The sequence below is a fragment of the Ornithorhynchus anatinus genome, chromosome 18, assembly GCF_004115215.2.
Source record: "Ornithorhynchus anatinus isolate Pmale09 chromosome 18, mOrnAna1.pri.v4, whole genome shotgun sequence".
NCBI lineage: Eukaryota > Metazoa > Chordata > Mammalia > Monotremata > Ornithorhynchidae > Ornithorhynchus > Ornithorhynchus anatinus.
Window position 1 is genome coordinate 16,237,281 of NC_041745.1, and position 19,612 is coordinate 16,256,892.

The 19,612-nt window shown below is 61.2% G+C and overlaps 1 protein-coding gene across 4 annotated transcripts; it reads right to left on the reverse strand.

The window, feature by feature from the left end:
* NAGK (N-acetylglucosamine kinase) lies at positions 1-11,485 on the reverse strand. 4 transcript variants are annotated; one of them, XM_029046805.2, is made up of 10 exons: positions 11,394-11,480; positions 7,144-7,228; positions 6,860-6,958; positions 6,608-6,749; positions 4,732-4,842; positions 3,566-3,681; positions 3,392-3,479; positions 1,060-1,157; positions 774-852; positions 1-258 (listed from the first exon to the last, which is right to left on the reverse strand). In XM_029046805.2, the coding sequence occupies exons 1-10, from the start codon at positions 11,420-11,422 to the stop codon at positions 68-70; spliced, it is 1,038 nt and encodes a 345-aa protein (XP_028902638.1). In that variant the 5' UTR covers positions 11,423-11,480; the 3' UTR covers positions 1-67. The 4 variants fall into 4 exon arrangements, with proteins under 4 accessions (XP_028902638.1, XP_028902640.1, XP_028902639.1 ...); XM_029046807.2 differs by lacking the exon at positions 11,394-11,480 and adding an exon at positions 8,696-8,736; XM_029046808.2 differs by having other exon boundaries at positions 80-194; positions 11,394-11,479.
* Positions 11,486-19,612: the final 8,127 nt, after the last annotated feature.

Genomic DNA, 19,612 nt, shown 5'->3' on the forward strand with positions numbered 1-19,612 from the left:
GAGCTCGACGTAATTCCTTTATTAGAAAAACAGGAGAGACCGGCAGCCCCCGGGCCCTCCCTCCCCCTCAGGAAAAGTCGTGAGTGAAGAAGGCTTCGGCGTTGGCGGCGTGGTCCAGGGGCAGCCGCCGGCCAATACGCCGGGCCCCCAGGCTGGCTCCCCCGAGGGCCGAGGAGTGTCTCAACTTGAGCAAGCTGAAGCGGGAGAAGGGGAGCTCGGGGTGAGCGGCCCGGCCCCGGGCCAGGGCCCCGACGAAGCCTGCGAGGGAAGGAGGCGGCCGGCTGAGCGGACGGAGGCGGTGGCCGGAGGCGGCGGGCCCGGGGGGACGGGTGGTGGCCGGAGGTGAGGAGCGGGGCGCCGGGCGGGCGGGCGGCCGAGCCCACGGGCGATGGACTGATTTATACTTAGGTCCGTCTCCCCCCCAAGACCCGTAAGCTCGTCGTGGGCGGGGATCGCGTCTCGTTTCCGGTTAAACCGTACTCGCCCAAGTGCTCAGTACAGCGCCCTGCACACGGTAAGCGCTCGATAAATGCGGCCGGACGATGACCGGAGGCAGCCGGCGGGGCGCCGGGCGGACGGAGGCGACGGCCGGAGTAGGGGGAGGCGAGAGAGGAGCAGACGGGCCTCGGGGCGAGCGTCGCGGCTCCCCCCGGGTGACCTTGGGGATTTCTAACCCCCCCGGGCCAGAAAGTGGGGAAGAGAATAGGGGTAAGGGAGCCGTCGGGGCGCGGGAGGGCCAGGTCTGGGGTTGAGCGAGCCAACCTCCCCCTCACCTTCCTTCATCAGCTCCCAGCTGTTCCACACAGAGCCCACACACAGCACCGGGAGCCCAAGGCTACCCTGGAAGAGGACCTGAAGGAGGAGGAGGCTGAGCCGGGCTCCCGGCCGCCGGACTTGTCCGGAGAGGCGGGCCCACCCCGTCCCCTCCCAGAACTCCCCCCGGGGCGGAGCCCGGCTCCCCGCCGTCGTGCCTCCCCTCCCGTCCCCGGCCCCCGAGGGCCACTGAGGGCCGGAACGTCTCCCCCCCCCGCCCCACCGGGAGTCTCGGGCCCCGCTCACCCCGTCGATCTGAGGCAGCACGGCGACCACGTGGCGAGCCAGGGCCTCTCCGGCCCTGGCGAAGAGGTGGCGGCAAAGGGGGTCGCCCTGTTCGGCGCCTGGGGGGAGGACGAGACGGAGGGAGGGGCCACGGCGGCGGCTACCGCCGCCCGCGAGCCTCACGCCCGCCGACCCGGGCCTCGCGGCGGGGCCGGGCCCCGGGCGCGGGGACCGCGTCTGCCCCTCCCTGCCCCCACCCCGCGGATGCTATTTAAGAACTTCCCACGTGCCAGGTACCGCTCTCCGTTCAGTCGTATTTATTGAGCGCCGACCGCGTGCGGAGCACCGTACCGAGCGCCGGGGAGAGGGCAACAACGAACAGGCACGTTCCCTGCCCGCAGTGAGCTTACAGCCTAGGAGGGGGAGACAGACATCAAAACACTAAATAAATGAGACGTGGGCACAAGTGCTGTGGGGCTGGGATGGGGGGGACGGACAGAGGGCGCGAGTCGGGGCGACGCGGTAAGGGACGGGGAGGGGGGAGTTACAAGCTAATCGGTCCCTGTGCCGCATATGGGGCTCGCAGTCTTCATCCCCATCTTACAGCCGAGGGCACTGAGGCCCACAGAAGCCAAGTGACTCACCCAAGGTCACAAGGCAGACACCTGGCGGGGCCGGGATTAAAACCCTTGTCCCTCTGACTCCCGGGCCCGTGCCGAGGGGAGAGCGCGCCTGCCTGGGCCCGGAGGCCGGAGGCTGGGTTCTGCTCTTGGCTTGGCCCCTGGTGTCATACCTGGGGCGGGGTGGGGGCCCAACCTCTCTGGGCCTCAGTCTCCCCGCCTAGAAAGCGGGAAGGCTATAGGGGAGTGGCGTGACCTGACGGAAAGGGTCAGGAGCATGGTGCAGGAGAGCAAGGACCCAGGAGTCGGGAGGTCCCGGGTTCTAATCCCGGCTCCACCGTCTGTCTGCCGTGTGACCTCGGGCAAATCACCTCGCTTCTCTGGGCCTCGGTTCCCTCATCTGTAAAACGGGGATTAAAAGCGCGAGCCCCATGCGGGACGGGGACCGCGTCCGACCCGACCGACCTGTACCTACACCAGTGCTTCGAACGGTGCCCGACGCGGGGTTAGGCGCTTAACGAGTACCGTGGCAATTATCATTACGGCAAGAGCCTGTAGACGTGTTCCCTGCCCACAGCGGGTTTACGGCGCAGAGGGACGTCAACGGAAAGAATTTATAACGTATAGCGTTTAGCTCCGTACACAGGCGCCGTGGGGCTGAGGGTGGGGCAGCCCATACTTGGCTCCGCTGCCCGGATTCTCTCTCTGCAGGAGGACTCGGGGCATGTCACCCCCCTCCTCAGAAACCTCCAGGGGTGGCGAATCAGCTTTCCTATCAAACAGAAACGCCTCCCTCTTGGCTTCCGAGCCGTCCGTCCCCTCGCCCCCTCCCACCTCCCCTCCCTTCTCTCCTCCTCCACCGCAGCCGGCGCGCTCCGCTCCTCCGGCGCCGCTCGCCTCCTCACTGGGCCTCGTTCCCGCCCGTCCCGCCGTCGACCCCCGGCCCACGTCCCGCCCCTGGTCCGGAACGGCCTCCCCCCTCACATCCGCCAAACTAGCTCTTTTCCCCCCTTCGGTGCCCTACTGAGAGCTCGCGTCCTCCAGACCGAGCCCCCCTTTTACTCTGCTCTTCCTCCCCGTCACCCCTACTCCGTCCCTGTTCTACCCCCGCTCCCCGCCCCAAGCACTTGTGTATGTGTGTACGTATTTATTATTCTATTTATTTCTATCTGTCTGATTAATGATGCGTACATATCTATAATTCTATCTGGGGAAGCAGCGTGGCTCAGCGGAAAGAGCCCGGGCTTCGGAGTCAGAGGTCATGGGTTCGACTCCCGGCTCTGCCGCCCGTCAGCCGGGTGACCGCGGGCGAGTCACTTCACTTCTCCGCGCCTCAGTTACCTCATCTGTAAAATGGGGATTAACCGGGAGCCTCACGTGGGACGACCCGATTCCCCTGTATCTCCCCCAGCGCTTAGAACAGTGCTCGGCACATAGTAAGCGCTTAACAAGTACCAACGTTATTATTAATTCTATTTACGTTGATGCTTATCGATGCCTGCCTACTTGTTTTGTCGTCTCCCCTCTTCTAGACCGTGAGCCCGGTGTTGGGTAGGGATCGTCCCTCTCTGGTGCCAAACCGTACTTTCCAAGCGCTTAGTACAGCGCTCCGCACCCGGTAAGCGCTCGATAACCATGCCTGAATGAAAGTGAAATATCAAATGCCCGAAGGGGCAGACGGAAGTGCAGCCTTCCCCGTCCCGCCCCCTCCCACCGCCCCACCTGCCCCATACCTTCTGCGAGCTTCCGGCAGAACCCGGCGAATCTGGACTTCTCGAAGGTCCGGTAGAGGTGGGTGAGGAGCCCCGCGCGGTTGGTCACCTGAGAGCGGACGCCGGCCGTGGGGTCCCGGACCAGCCCGGCCCCCCCCGCGCCCGGTCCCCCGGGCCCGTTCCCCACCCCGGTACCTGGAAGTAGTCGCACATGGCCCGCTGCACGAAGCCGACGTCGTGGGAGGGGGTCACGTCCAGGTGGTCCAGGGTGTCGAATACGGTCTTCACCCCCAGGTGAGCGATCCAGTACGCTGCGGGGAGCGGGGCGCGCAGCGTGAGAGGCCCAGAACCCCCGGTCCGAGGCCCGGCTTGCCCCCAGCTGGGGAGGGGATGCCGGAGAGGGCATTTCCAAGAGTCGGGGATGGGGAGAACGCGCGGGGACGTTCTCCGGGGACTGGAGGCGGGTCCCGGGGACCCCTCCCCGCCTCCCCCGGCACAAAGCTCCCGAGAGCCGGCAGTCCCGAGACGGCCCGAGGAGGGTCCGGGAGTCAGGAGGCCGGGGGTTCTCATCCCGGCTCCGCCGCCCGTCCGCTGCGTGACCGAGGGCGAGTCGCCTCGCTCCCCCGGGCCTCGGTGACCTCATCCGTAAAACCGGGGAATGAGACCGAGAGCCCCAGGCGGGACGGGGACCGCGACCGACCCGATCTGCCCGTATCCGCCCCGGCGCTCGGTACAGTGCCCGGCGCGCGCTGAGCGCTTAGCGAATACCACGATTATTATTACTACCGTTGCCGCTCGGCGCCGAACCCAGGTCAGCCGGAAGACCCCGCGGAAATCTCCCGAGAAGCTCCCTCTCTGGTTCCTCGGCGGACCCTTCCCGACCGCCTCCTCGGGGGCTCAAAGGGGAGGGCGGGGGGGTGCGCACGCGTGGGTGAGACAGAGGACGCGGCCTCCCCTTGCGCCTGCTCTAACGCACCGTTAGGCCCACCTCCTCCAGGAGCCTTCCCGGACGACCCCCATCCCATTACCCCCACCCGTCCCGGGATTCCCTCGACATATTCGGCGACCCGAGTCGTGCGGCTGTGGCTCTTATTTACGTTCTTGTGCTTCTGCGCTCCCGTCTTAGGGTGACGGGCACCTGAACGCCGAGCTCTCCTCCATCAGGCTGCCAGCTCTCCCAAGGGGGGCGGTTCTATCCGCTCTGCCCCCTGCCCTTCCAAAGGTCGCCACCCAACCACCGCCCGTCGGGGGCCGGGCGTTGGACGGTACGTGCTCTCCCCGGCACCGCCGGCGACCCCCAGCCCTCCCCCGCCCGACGCCGAGCCCCAGGAGCACCCGCCTCCGCTCCCCCCGCCCCTCACCTGACCCCTCGTCGCCCATCATGTGGCCCCAGCCTCCGCAGCCGCTCTCCGAGCCGTCGGGGTTGATCAGTCTACAGTTGGAGCCCGTCCCCGAGATCAGCACCACTCCGCCTGTCGGGGGGCCGGGAGGGGTCGGAGGGCGAGAGAAGTGGCCAGGGAGACCCGAACGACCCCGGGAGCCACACGCGCCCCCCCCTTGGCTCTCCTCCTCCCCCCCCCGCGGATACTCTCCCTCCCGGGCTCCTGACGCTCCGGCTAGGGGGGCTCTCTCCGAGTCAAGCTCGGATCGCCCTTCTTCTTACTTCCAGGTCTCGTCCGTTCGTTCGGTCGTATTTATTGAGCACGTCCCGCGTGCGGAGGACCGGACTGAGCGCTCGGGAGAGGACAGTACAATTCCCTGCCCACAGGCTCCCGGTCTAGAGTGGGGGAGACGGACATCAATACGGACAAATAGGATTACGGACAGGTAAAACCCTACGGATCCGCCCCCGGAACGACGGCGGACGGAGGCGGGGCGTTCCGGGAGAGATGTGGCGGCGGCGGCGCCGCGGGGCGGAGACGACCCGACGGCATAAGGCGCGACGTGAGTGCCGTCTCCCCCAGCCCCGTGCTAGTGACAGGGTGGGCCTGCTCCTCGCCTTCCTTAATGAGCTCGGGGTCCTCCTTCCCCTCTACCCCTGCCTCGCCCTGCCCCACGCTCTTCATTCATTCGATGGCATTTACTCATTCATTCAACAGTATCTATTGAGCGCTTACTATGCGCAGAGCACCGTACTGAGCGCTTGGAATGTACAGTTCGGCAAGGGATAGAGACGATCCCTGCCCGCTGACGGGCTCACGGTCTAATCGGGGGAGACAGACGGACGAGAACAACAGCAGTGAACAGAATCGAGGGGACGTACATCTCATTGAGAAAATCAATAGGGTAACGAAAATAGATACGGACGAGCGAAGGAGCACGGGGCCGAGGGGAAGGGAGAGGGGGAGGAGCAGAGGGAGAGGGGGGAAAGGGAGCTTAGCTGAGGGGAGGTGAAGGGGGAGCAGGAGGGAGCAGAGGGAAAAGGGGCCGCTCAGTGTGGGAAGGCCTCTCGGAGGAGGTGAGCGCTCAGTAGGGCTTCGAAGAGGGGAAGAGAGTCGGTTTGGCGGAGGCGAGGAGGGAGGGCGTTCCGGGACGGCGGGAGGACGCGGCCCGGGGGTCGACGGCGGGGAGGTGGGCGGCGGAGGAGCGGAGCGTGCCGGGTGGGCGGTGGAAAGAGAGAAGGGAGGGGAGGTAGGAGGGGGCGAGGGGACGGAGAGCCTCGAAGCCCAGAGTGAGGAGTTGTCGTTTCGTGCGCAGGTCGACAGGCAACCGCCGGAGGTCTTTAAGGAGGGGAGCGACGTGCCCAGAGCGTTTCTGCAGGAAGACGAGCCGGGCGGCGGAGTGAAGAATAGACTGGAGCGGGGAGAGACGGGAGGAAGGGAGAACCGAGAGGAGGCCGACACAGTAATCCGGCCGGGATATTACGAGAGCCCGTAGCGGCAAGGTAGCCGTTGGGGCGGAGAGGAGAGGGCGGATCTCGGCGATACTATAAAGGTGAGACCGGCAGGTTTTGGTGACGGACTGGACGTGCGGGGCGGATGAGAGAGCTTTCGAGCGCTTACTGTGAGCAGAGCACCGTACCGAGCCCTTGGGAGAGAGCAGTATAGCAACAGCGGGTGAACCGCAGTCACGTCCGGCCGAAGGGTCCCGAGAGGTGACCCCGCCCGTCCCCCTACCTCCGCTCGAAGCCGTAGCGGAGAGACGGAAATCTGACCGGACGGTGCCGCCCGTGAGCCGCGGGGCTTGGAGAGAGGGGTCCCGCCCGGCGGGGGGGAAGGAGGAGGGGGTCGTCCTCACCGTTAGCCGTGGCCGTGGCAATGGCGCCCGCGGCATCTGTGGTGATGTGGTAGCTCTGGCTCAGCCGGGGGAAGCGGGCGTGGAGCTGTTCCGTCATCGTCTTCAGGGCCTCCTCCTGCTCCCCGCCGCTCAGCGAGAGACCCTGTCCGCGCCCGGCGAGGTGGAGACAGGCGGCGGCGGGGTGGGGGGTCCCGATCCTCTCCTCTCCCTCCCGCCGCCCCCGAGGACCCCGGCCTCCGCCCGGCCCCTCACCAGCGAACGCAGCGGCACGGAAGGGTCCGCCCCGGCTTTCCGTTTGGCCTCGCCGACCATGTCGTCGATCCTCTCCAGGCACGCGTCCACCCCGACCAGCTGCCCGCGGGGAAGGAGCGGACCCCGGGGTTACCGTCCCCACGTCTCTCGGCCGACGCCCCCGCCCCGGCCTCGACCGGCCCCGGCCCGCCGGCCCGCCGAGGAACCGAGTCCCCAGGCGGGCCCCCGGCCGGCGCCCCCCGGCCCCGCCGCTGCCCTGGCCCTTCCTTCCGAGCCATCCTCACCCAGTGGTTGGTGCTCGGCCCGTCCACCTCGGCCACCACCTGCCCGTCTTCGGTCAGCAGGAGCACCTTGGAGCAGGTCCCCCCTCTGTGGAGCAGACGCCCTCGGTGAAGGCCGGGGGTTTCCGCGGGGCTCCTGGGGCCGCGGGGGAGGGGGGGGCGGGGCCGACGGGTCCAACCGAGCCGATCCGGGGGCTTTCCGGGCCCGGTTGGAGACCCTCGGGCAAGCGAGGCGGGTGACCCGGTCCAGGCGTCTGGGGGAGGGGGAACGGTGGCTTCACCCCCTCGGCTTGGAAACCCGGGAGCATCGACTCCTTTGCCCCGAGTCCTGGTCGCCTAGTCCTGCCCCGGGCCTCGGGGCGCTCCTGAATAATAACGATTACGTGCCAGGCACCGCACTAAGCGCCGGGCCGGACGCAGGCAAATCGAGTCGGACGCAGACCCCGCGGGGCTCACCGTCTCGATCCCCGTTTCCCAGATGAGGAAACCGAGGCACAGAGAAGTAAAGTGACTCGCCCGAGGTCGTGCCGGGCCGGGATCAGAACCCGCGACCTCCTGACTCCCCAGCCCCGTCCTCTAGCCCCTACGCCACGCTGCTTCAGGAAGAGCGGCCTCTTCCGGGAAGCCTTCCCTGCCTCACCCAACCTCCTCCGGCCAACTCGTCCGTTCAGTGTTTCTCCTTATTTTCTCGCTGCCGTCCAGTGTGTATTTTCCCTCCTGTCCTCACTATTTGGAGACCAATTCGGTCCACCCCACAGTGAGCTGAGGACAGGGATTGTGTCTTTTACTGTAATATATTCTACGCACACCCAGTAGGGCGCTTTACGTACGGTCTGTCCCTAGAACGGTGCTCTGCCCCGGGCAGGTGTCTAGTACAGAGCTCCGTCTCCGGTGGGGGCTCAATAAATCCTAAGTGAATCAAACAAATGAGGTTAGGGTGGAGAAGCAGCGTGGCTCAGCGGAAAGAGCCCGGGCTCGGGAGTCGGCGGTCATGGGTTCGAGCCCGGCTCCGCCGCTCGTCGGCTGTGTGACTGTGGGCGAGTCGCTTCACTTCTCTGTGCCTCAGTTCCCTCATCTGGAAAACGGGGATTAAGACCGTGAGCCTCACGTGGGACCACTTGATCGCCCTGCATCTCCCCCAGCGCTCAGAACAGTGCTCTGCGCGTAGTAAGCGCTTAACAAATACCAACATTATTATTAAATCAGGCAAGTCTAATAAAAACCAGGCAGTAGTCCTGCGGAGAAGCAGTGTGGCCCGGTGGCAAGAGCCCAGGCCCGGGAGTCAGAGGACCTGGGTTCTAATCCCAGCCCCACCCATTTTCTGCGTGCCGTCTCGGACAAGTCACTTAAATTCTCCGGTCTTCAGCTCTCTCATCTGCAGAAGGAAGATCTGATACCTGATTTCCCTCCTACTTCGACTGTGAGCCCCACGTGGGACCTGATTATCCTGCAGCCCCCTCAGGGCGTAGTACAGTGCTTGACACATAGTACGCGCCTAAATTCCACGACTGTGACCGTTCTCTGTTTCTCGTATGCCGGGTTCCCGGGAACTCACCCACTGATTCTGTTGTACTCTCAAGCACTTGGTACGGTTCTCGCTCCGTGGAAAGATCACGGGCCTGGGAGTCAGAGGTCATGGGTTCGAACCCCGGCTCTGCCCCTCGGCAGCTGTGTGACTGTGGGCGAGTCACTTCACTTCTCTGGGCCTCAGTTCCCTCATCTGTAAAATGGGGATTAAGCCTGTGAGCCTCACGTGGGACAACCTGATCGCCCTGTATCTACCCCGGCGCTGAGAACAGTGCTCTGCGCATAGTAAGCGCTTAACAAATACCGACATCATCGTTCTCTGCGTAAAGTAAGCACTCGAATACGATCGACTACAGTCCTCTAGACCGGAAGCTCCCCGGGGGCGGGGATCACGTCTACCGACTCTATTGCATCGTACCCTCCCAGGCACTTAGCACAGCGCTCTGCACACGGAGAGGGCTCAGTACTGTCGATCGACTGGGTCACGGGCATTGGCTGCTATTATTCTCCAGGCACAGACACGCACGGAACGGGGGAGGGAAAACCGGAGTTGGGGAGGGATGGGGCATGATCCATTCCCTCCCACCGCACCCCACGGGCTCAGGGTTGACCGTAGGCCATCCGAACCCCCCTCCCACCGCGCCCCCGGCTTAGAGGGAAGCGGAAAGCCCTCCCGCGGGAGCTCTGCCGCACGAATGTGGCTCCCGGGCCACGATCTCGCTTTTTCAAAAGGCGGCGGGCAGAGGCGCGGAGATGATCGCGGCACTGAGCCACCGATACGAGCGGATCAAGCACGATCCCTGCCCCCCGTGGGGCTCGGGGGCTCGGTAGGAAAGGGAACTGGGATCGAACCCCCGTTCCACAGACGGGGAGGCAGGCGCCGAGAAGTTCAGCGACTCGCCCGAGATCGCGCACGGCAGATGAAGCCGCGTGGAGCACGGGCCCGGGAGTCACAAGGTCCCGGGTTCTAATCCGGACCCCGCCACTCGTCCGCCGTGCGACCCGGGGCGGAGGCGCCTCGCTTCTCTGGGCCTCGGTCGCCTCGTCTGTAAAACGGGGATCGAGACCGTGGGCCCCACGTGGGACGGGGGCCGCGTCCCACCCGATCTGCGTGGACCCACCCCGGCACGTAGCGAGGACGTAACGGATACCGTGACCGTTCTAATCATGAACCCTCGATCTCAGTCCGCTGGGGCAAAAGGGAAACTGAGCAGCCGGGGTTGGGAGAGGGTGAGGAAGCGTGTCGGGAGGCTCCCCCGACTCCGGCCTCACGTCCGGCCCGGGTCCCGAGGACACGCCGATCCTCGAACCTTCGGCTCGAGGCCATTAGACCCGTGAGCCCGGCAGAGGGCAGAGGGCAGGGGCCGTCTCTATCGGTTACCGCCGTGTCCATTCCAAGCGCTCAGTACGGTGCTCTGCACAGAGTAAGCGCTCTTTATCGAGCTATTGAATGAATGAAGTCCTCCAGGAAACCTTCCCCGATCCGGCCGGCCCACCCGGCCCACCTCGGCTTCCCGCGGCCCTCACCCCGACACATCCGCTCCGTCTCCAACGCCCGCCGGCCGCACCTCGGCAGCGTCGCCGAGATCCGCCCTCTCCACTCCGTCCAAACGGCCACCTGGCTGGTACGGTCTCTCCTAATATCCCGGCTGGATTACTGTGTCGGCCTCCTCTCGGATCTCCCATCCTCCCGTCCCTCCCCACTCGGCTGCCCGGCTCATCTTCCTGCAGAAAGGCTCCGGGCATGTCACCCCCCTCCTCGAAAACCTCCAGGGGTTGCCCGTCAACCTTTGCGGGAAGCAAAAAGTCCTCCCTCTCGGCTTCCGAGCCGTCCATCCCCTCGTCCCCTCCCGTCTCTCCTTCTCCGGCCCAGCCCTCACGCTCCGCTCCTCCGCCGCCGCCGCCGCCGCTCACCTCCTCCCTGGGCCTCCAGCTCACCTATCTTGCCGTCGACCCCCGGCCCACGTCCCACCTCTGCCCCTCCCCACGGCACTTTTTTTGTTAAGCGCTTACTACGTGCCGAGCACTGTTCTCAGCGCCGGGGTGGATACAGGGGAATCGGGTCGTCCCACCGGGGAGGCTCCCAGCCTTCGTCCCCATTTTACAGATGAGGGAACTGAGGCCCAGAGAAGTGAAGTGACTCGCCCAGAGGCACAGAGCGGCCAGGCGGCAGAGCCGGGATTCGATCCCACGACCTCCGACTCCCAAGCCCCTTGACTCTTCCACCGAGCCACGCTGCTGCTTTCTGATAACGTTGGTATTTGGTAAGCGCTTACGACGTGCGGAGCCCTGTTCTAACTGCTGGGGTGGCTACGATAAGGTCGTCCCACGGGAGGCTCGCAGTCTTCATCCCCATTTTCCAGACGAGGGAACTGAGGCCCAGTGAAGCGACTCGCCCCCAGTCGCCCAGCTGTCAGGCGGCGGATCCGGGATTCGAACCCGTGACCGGCCTCTTCCCACGGAGCCCCGCTGCCTCTCCGTGCAGATTTGTACATATTTATCACTCTGTTGATTTTTATCAATTAGTATTTATCAATGCCCCCCGATTGGACTGCGAGCCCATCGATGGGCAGGGACTGTCTCTGTTGCCGAGCTGTCCATTCCGAGCGCTTAGTCGTACATACGATTGAGTGACGGGGTGAATGGGAGGCAGAGGTGCCGGCCCCCCCCCGCCGCCGCCGCCGCCCCCCGGTGTCCCGGCGTCCCGGCGTCCGGGGGGCGCTCACCCCTCCACGCCCCCGTAGAGCAGGGCCATGTCGCTCCTCGCCGGCCCGCCCGGCTCCGGTGCTCGCGCCTGCGCACTGACGGCCCGCCGCCGGCCCAGCTCCGCCTTCCCCCTCCCCCCGCCCTCGCCTTCCGCGCCTGCGCACTGAGGGGCTGCCGCCCGCCCGGCTCCACCTCCCGCCCTCCCTTTCCGCGCCTGCGCACCGAGGGCCTGCCGGCGGCCCGGCTCCCCCCTCCCCTCCCGCCCTCTCTTTCCGCGCCTGCGCACTGCCGCCTGCCCAGCTCCGCCTCCCCACCGTTCTTCCTTCCGCGCCTGCGCACTGCGGCCGGCCGCCTGCCCGAGCGCCCTCTTCTTCCGCGCCTGCGCACTGTGGGTCTGCCGGCTACCCAGCTCCGCCTCCCCGCCCGCCTGCTCTTTCCGCGCCTGCGCACTGGGGGACTGCCGCCTTCCCAGCTCCGCCTCCCCTCCCGCTCCCTCTCTCCGCGCCTGCGCGCTGTGAGCCTGCCGCCTGTCCAGCTCCGCCTCCCCTCTCGCTCCCTCTTTCCGCGCCTGCGCACTGCGGGCCTGCCACCTGCCCGGTTCCGCCTCCCTCCCCGCGTCCTCCTGCCGCGCCTGCGCACTGTGGGCCTGCCGCCTGCCCAGCCGCTCCTTCCCTCTAGCCCCGCCCTCCTCCCGCGCCTGCGCACTGTGGGCCTGCCGCCTGCCCAGCAAGCACGGCCCCTCTCATAATAACATGGTATGGGTTAAGCGTTTACTATGTGCCAAGCACTGTTCTGAGCGTTGCGCTTTCTGCTTCCGCCTGCCCAGCTCCACCTCCCTCCTTGCCTAGCCGGTGCCCTCTAAGGGAAGTGTAGGTCAGAGAATTGCCTGCACAGGAGCTCCGCATGCCCGAGCCAAAAAATCCCCTTCGAGGATGGATTTTAATAATCATCACGATAACAATGGTATCTCTTTAGTGCTTACTATGTGCCAGGCGCTATTCTAAGCTCTGAGGTAGATAGAAGCTGCCAACCATCACCTTGTTTCCCCCCCCCCCAGCGCTTAGAACAGTGCTGGGTACATAGTAAGCGCTTAACAAAGACCACCATTATTATAATATTGTTGTATATTATATATAATCGTATTATATCATATAATTATTATATATTATAATAATGGTGGTCTTTGTTAAGCACTTACGATGTGCAGAGCACTGTTGTAAGCTCTGGGGTAGATACAGGGTAATCATGTTGTCCCACGGGAGGCTCACGGTTAATCCCCATTTTACAGATGAGGTAACTGAGGCACAGAGAAGTTAAGTGACTTGCCCACAGTCACACGGCTGCCAAGTGGCAGAGCTGGGATTCGAACCCACAACCTCTGACTCCCAAGCCCGGGCTCTTTCCACTGAACCGGGAAGGTAATCAGGTTTTTCATTCATTCATTCATTCAATAGTATTTATTGAGCGCTTACTATGTGCAGAGCACTGTACTAAGCGCTTGGGATGAACAAGTCGGCAACAGATAGAGACAGTCCCTGCCGTTTGAGGGGCTTACGGTCTGATCGGGGGAGACGGACAGACGAGAACGATGGCGATAAATAGAGTTGAGGGGAAGAACATCTCGTAAAGACAATGGCAACTAAATAGAATCGAGGCGATTCATTAACAAAATAAATAGGGTAACGAAAATATATACAGTCGAGCGGACGGGTACAGTGCCGTGGGGATGGGAAGGGAGAGGTGGAGGAGCAGAGGGAAAAGGGGAAAAAGAGGGTTAAGCTGCGGAGAGGTAAAGGGGGGATGGCAGAGGGAGTAGAGGGGGAAGAGGAGCTCAGTCTGGGAACGCCTCTCGGAGGAGGTGAGTTTTAAGTAGGGTTTTGAAGAGGGAAAGAGAATCAGTTTGGCGGAGGTGAGGAGGGAGGGCGTTCCAGGATCGCGGGAGGACGTGACCCGGAGGTCGACGGCGGGACAGGCGAGACCGAGGGACGGCGAGGAGGTGGGCGGCGGAGGAGCGGAGCGTGCGGGGTGGGTGGTAGAAAGAGAGAAGGGAGGAGAGGTAGGAAGGGGCAAGGTGATGGAGAGCCTCGAAGCCTAGAGTGAGGAGTTTTTGTTTGGAGCGGAGGTCGACAGGCAACCACTGGAGTTGTTTAAGAAGGGGAGTGACATGCCCAGATCGTTTCTGTGGGAAGATGAGCCGGGCGGCGGAGTGAAGAATAGACCGGAGCGGGGCGAGAGAGGAGGAAGGGAGGTCAGAGAGAAGGCCGACACGGTAGTCTAGCCGGGATATAACGAGAGCCCGTAACGGTAAGGTAGCCGTCTGGGTGGAGAGGAGAGGGCGGATCTTGGCGATATTGTAGAGGTGAAACCGGCAGGTCTCGGTAACGGATAGGATGCGTGGGGTGAACGAGAGGGACGAGTCAAGGATGACACCGAGATCGCGGGCCCGAGAGACGGGAAGGATGGTCGTGCCATCCACGGTGATAGAGAAGTCTGGGAGAGGACCGGGTTTGGGAGGGAAGATGAGGAGCTCGGTCTCGCTCATGTCGAGTTTTAGGCGGCGGGCCGACATCCAGGTGGAGACGTCCCGGAGGCGGGAGGAGATGCGAGCCCGAAGGGAGGGGGAGAGGACAGGGGCGGAGATGTAGATCTGCGTGTCATCTGCGTAGAGATGGTAGTCGAAGCCGTGAGAGCGGATGAGTTCGCCGAGGGAGTGAGTGTAAATGGAGAACGGAAGAGGGCCAAGAACTGACCCTTGAGGAACTCCGACAGTTAAAGGATGGGAGGGGGAGGAGGCTCCAGCGAAGGAGACCGAGAATGATCGGCCAGAGAGGTGAGAGGAGAACCGGGAGAGGACGGAGTCCGTGAAGCCAAGGTGAGATAAGGTATGGAGGAGGAGGGGACGGTCGACGGTGTCAAAGGCAGCAGAGAGGTCAAGGAGGATCAGAATGGAGTAGGAGCCATCGGATTTGGCAAGAAGGAGGTCACGGGTGACCTTAGAGAGAGCAGTCTCGGTAGAGCGGAGGGGACGGAAGCCAGATCGGAGGGGGTCTAGGAGAGAATGGGAGTTAAGGAATTCTAGGCGTCGATCGTAGACGACTCGTTCTAGGATTTTGGAAAGGAAGGGTAGTAGGGAGATAGGACGATAACCGGAGGGGGAAGTGGGGTCAAGAGCGGGTTTTTTTAGGATGGGGGAGACGTGGGCGTGTTTGAAGGCAGAGGGGAAGGAGCCCTTGGAGATCGAGTGGTTAAAAATAGAAGTTAAGGAAGGTAGGAGGGCGGGGCGATGGTTTTAAGAAGGTGAGAGGGAATGGGGTCCGAGGCGCAGGTGGAGGGGGTGGCGCTTGCGAGGAGGGAGGAGATCTCCTCTGAGGATACTGCAGGGAAGGATGGGAAAGTAGGGGAGGGGGTCGGTGGGGGGGAGGGGAGAGGCAACCACTGGAGTTGTTTAAGAAGGGGAGTGACAACGCCCAGATAGTTTCTGCGGGAAGATGAGCCGGGCAGCGGAGTGAAGAATAGACCGGAGCGGGGCGAGAGAGGAGGAAGGGAGGTCAGAGAGAAGGCCGACACGGTAGTCTAGCCGGGATATAACAAGAGCCCGTAACAGTAAGGTAGCCGTTTGGGTGGAGAGGAAAGGGCGGTTTTCCCACGTGGGGCTCGTAGTCTTCATCCCCATTTTACAGATGAGGTAACTGAGGCCCAGAGAAGGTCAGTGGCTTGCCCCGGGTCACGTCCTCCCGTGACGGAGCCGGGATTAGAACCCACGTCCTCCGACCCCCCAAGCCTCTTTCCGTTAAGCCCCGCTTTGCGACGACTAAAACGACGGGCCTGAACGGTCACTTCATTCTTAGCCATGTGGACGAAGTCCAGTCGCTCCGTCTCTCTCTCCGTCTCCCATTACCAGTACTGACCGATGGTCCGTGTGTGTAAGAACTGTACTGGACACCTCCGGTGCGCAGTGCAGCGGGAGCCAATTCGCCGGTCTCCCTGCCTCCAACCTCTCCGCTCGTAATAATCAATGGAAGGTATTTATCGAGCGCTCACCGTGCGCAGAGCACCGACCCAAGCTTGGGAAAATACAGCGTAATGAAGTTGGCGGATGGGATCCCCGCCTATGAGGACCTCACAGTCTACAAGGGGGAAAATAGACATTAAAATAAGTGACAGCTAGGTTAAATAGTAGAGCATGAGGATATTTAAATGAGTGTCGTGACGCTGAAGTGAGTATCAGAGCGCTTAAGGAGTACACAGCCAAGTGCACAGTCGACGAAGGGAGGGCAGACAGCGTAAATAAAGGTTTAATCAGGGAAGGCCTCTTGGAGGAGATGTGTTTTAGGAGGGTTTCGAAGTTCGGGGCGAGTGGTAGATTGTCAGATATGGAGAGGGAGAACACGGGCAAGGGGTCGGAGATGAGATAGATGAGCTCAAGGTATACCGAGTAGATTGGCGTTAGAGAACCGGAGTGTGGGGAATGGGTTGAGGTAGGAGATCAGCGAGGTGAGGAGAGAGGGTGTCTTCAACATGATGGAAAGGAGTTCCTTTCTGATGCAGAGGGGGAGGTTTTCGAGGAGCGGGGAGACACGGACGGAACGGTCATTCAGAAAGACGATCCGGACGGCAGAGTGAAGCGTGGACTGGAGAAGGAAAACAAAAGAAGCAGGGAGGTCAGCGAGGAAGCTGACCGAGTAGCCGAGGTGGGAAACGGCGAGTGCTGCGATCAACGTAGCAGCTGTTCGGATGGCAAGGAAAAGGCGGGTTCTAGAGATGGCGGGAAGATAAGAACGGGCGGGGTTTCGTGACAGATGGAATGTGCGGGTCGAGTGAGCGAGATGAGCTTAAGGATGACGCCGGGATCACGGGCTCGGGAAACGGGGAGGTCGGTGGTGCTGTCTGGGATGATTGGGAAAGTCAGCTACGGCACTTTTCATCGTGTCCGCCGACTCTACCGTAGGCCGTTCTCCCCGGTAATCGGTACCGTGCTCGGCACAGAGTAGGTGCTCCGTAAATACCGCTGACTGATTACTGAAATGCTTTCGCCTCAACTACCCCTGAGGTCCAGATTTCCCTCTGCCACCAAGATCTCGTTCCGCCCACGTATTCAAACCGTCACTGAGATCCCGTCAGTCCCGCCTACACGACTTCATTAGAATCCACCCTTTCCTCCCCATCCAAACGGTGACCCCGCTAATACAGTCACTCATCCGATCCCGCCTGGATTTCTGAATCAGGTTCCTGGCTGACCGCTCAGCGTCCTGCCTCTCCCCGCTCTGGTTCATACTTCACTCCGCCGCCCGGATCATTTTTCGGTAAAAATGCTCGGGACATCTTTCCCCACTCCTCAAAAAACTCCAGTGGTGCCCATCCACCTCTGCATCAGACAAAAACTCCTCACCATTGGCTTCGAAGCACTCGATCCCCTCCCCGCCTCCCACCTCACCTCTCTACTCGCCTACTCCAACCCAGCCCGCACACTCCGCTCCTCTAATACTGACCTTCTCGCTGTGCCACGATCTCGCGTGCCTTGCTGCCGACCCCCGGCAGCGTGAGCTTTGGAGTCAGAGGGCGTGGGTTCTAATCCCAGCTCCGCCACTTGTCTGCTGTGTGACCTGGGGTAGGCTGCTTGAACTTCTCTGGGCTTCAATTACCTCATCGGTAAAATGGGGATTAAGATCGTGAGCCTCACGTGGAACGACCGTATTACCTTGTATCTACCCCAGTGCTTAGGTCGGTGCGTGGCACATAGTAAGCACTTAAAATCATAATTAATATTACCTTGTCCTGTCTCCGTCCTGGAACGCCTTCCCTCCTCAAGTCCCACAGATAATTACTGTTCCCCCCTTCAAAGCCTTATTGAAGGCACTTCTCCTCCAAGAGGCCTTCCCAGATTAATTGCCCCTTTCCTCTTCTCCCACTCTGTTCTGCATCTCCCTGACTTGCTCCCCTTGTTCGTCCCCCCTTCCAAACCCCACAGCGCTTATGTACATATCTGTCATTTATTAATATCTGTCTCTCCCAGCTTTAGACCTTAAGCTTACTCTGGGCGGGGAATGTGTCCGTTTATTGTTACATCGTACTCTCCCAAGCGTTTGGTGCGACCTTCTGCTCACAGTAAGTACTCAATAAATACAACTGAATGAAGATCATCTTTCTAAAATGACACGCTGAACCCATAACTCCATTCCTCAAAACCTCCTCCGGGTACGCCATCTCCCCCTGCATCAAGCACAAACCCCTGACTGCTGACTTCACGGCCCTGTCGCTCAATCAGTGGGTGGTATTCCTTGAGTGCCACCGTGTGCAGAGCGCTGTACCGAACGCTCTGGGAAATACACTATAACGGGTTTGGGCTCCCGCTCAAACTGGAAGGAATCGAGAAGCAGAGAGCGGTAGGCTCTTCAGCACATAACGAAATGATCGTAAGGGGAAATTAAAGGGAGCTTCCAGTAAAGGGGGAGATGGATATTAAAACAAATTACAGAGCAGTAGAGTATAAAGATATGCACATAAGCACTGTGGGACTCAGGTGAGAATCGAAGGGATTAAAGTACGCAGCCAAGGGCATAGCAGGAGGGAGGGGAGAGTCAATCAATCGTATTACTGAGCACGTACTGAATACCAAGTACTCTATTAAGCGTTTGGGAGAGTGCAATGTAACGATAAACAGACACATTCCCTGCCCACAGTGATCTGGCAGTCTAGAAAGGGGGGCAGACGTTACTATAACTAAATAAACTATAAATGTGGACAAAAGGGCTGGGGGGCTGGGAGGGGGGATGAATAAAGGGAGCAAGTCAGGGCGACGCGGAAGGGAGTGGGAGAAAGGAAAGGAGGCTCGGGGGAGATGGGCCTTCAGTAAGGCTTTGAAAGCGGCGAGAGGCGGCCAGATACGAGGAGGGAGGGTGTTCCAGGCCAAGGACAGGACAAGGGTGAGAGATCGGCGGCAAGATAGACCAAGTCGAGGTACCGTGAGAAAGTTGGCATTAGGGGGGCAAAGTGGGCGGGCTGGGTAGGAGAGTAGTGAGGTGAGGTAGGAGGGAAATAAAGGTTTAGTCATTTACGGTCTTTCGAACACGATTCCCCCTTAATCTTCATTTTGTTAGGGTCCATCCATTCTACCGCTTTTTGCTTCCTCAGCTCCTGCCAGTTCGATCGGGAGCCCAGGCCTGGGAGCCAGAGGACTTGGGTTCCGATCCCGGCTCTGGGTGAACCGATCGACCGTGTAACCTTGGACGGGCCACATCTCTGTGCCTCAGTCGCCTCATCTGTCAACTACCTGTTCTCCCTCTTCTCCAGACCGTAAACCCGTAGGGGACGGGGACAATTCTGTTGCCGAATTGTCCATCCCAAGCGCTTAGTACAGCGCTCTGCACATAGTAAGCGCTCAATAAATACTATCGAATGAATGACAGCGTCCCGTCTAATTGCCTTATCTCATCTCCAGCACTTAGTACGGTGCTCGGCACAAAGCGAGCGCCTAACGAACTCCACAACGGTCATTACGTTTATTACAGTTATCAGTGAGGTCCAACGTTCATCGCACGCAACGTTCCTATCTGCCTCGTGGACTTCGGCGTCTTTGTCTATACAGTCTTGCGGCCAGAGAGCTGGGACTAGGAAGTTGAAGCAGTCGAAGCGCTTAGTACAGTGCTCTGCACACAGTAGATTGGATTGAATTGAACCAAGCAGCGGCCGGGGTGGGGAGGAAACCCACCAGGCACACCTGTCGCCTCGTCCCTCCTCCCTTGCCCCTCCCCGGCGTTTCTCTCGGAGCGCTCGCCTTTTCCCTCTCTTCTCCTGCCAAACCCCGGCTCCCACACTTTGCCCCCTTCCAAAAGCCCCTCCTAACTGCCCTTTGCTCTAGACTCACCCACACCCTTCCCTCTTCCCCGTCAGATCTGCTAGCCCACAGCTTTAAAACTCCTTAAGGAGGTTTTCTTCCACTTACCACCCATGTGTCCATCGACCAATCAATCGGTCGTATTTATGGAGCACCATATGCAGAAGACCACTCTACGCAAGCCTAAATACTCCATTTATTTATTCACTCTATCCACTTGTTTTCCTCTTTGCAGACTCTTCATATGCTATTACTAAGCGTTTCTAATAGATTGCAACCCACCCGCCTGCCCCATTTTTTAAACGGTATTTGTTATGTGCCAGACACTCTTCTAAACGCTGGGGTAGACACAAGGTAATAATAATATTGGTATTTGTTAAGCGCTTACTATGTGCAGAGCACCGT

What these genes read in the sequence shown, in the direction of transcription:
- NAGK (XM_029046805.2), bottom strand. Translation starts at nt 11,422, where the DNA reads ATGGCCCTGCTCTACGGGGGCGTGGAGGG. An exon ending in GGCCGAGCACCAACCACTGG is followed by an intron (nt 6,959 to 7,143) that starts GTGAGGATGGCT and finishes CCCCGCGGGCAG; the next exon opens with CTGGTCGGGGTGGACGCGTG. An exon ending in CTGCCGGAAGCTCGCAGAAG is followed by an intron (nt 1,158 to 3,391) that starts GTATGGGGCAGG and finishes TCCTCCCCCCAG; the next exon opens with GCGCCGAACAGGGCGACCCC.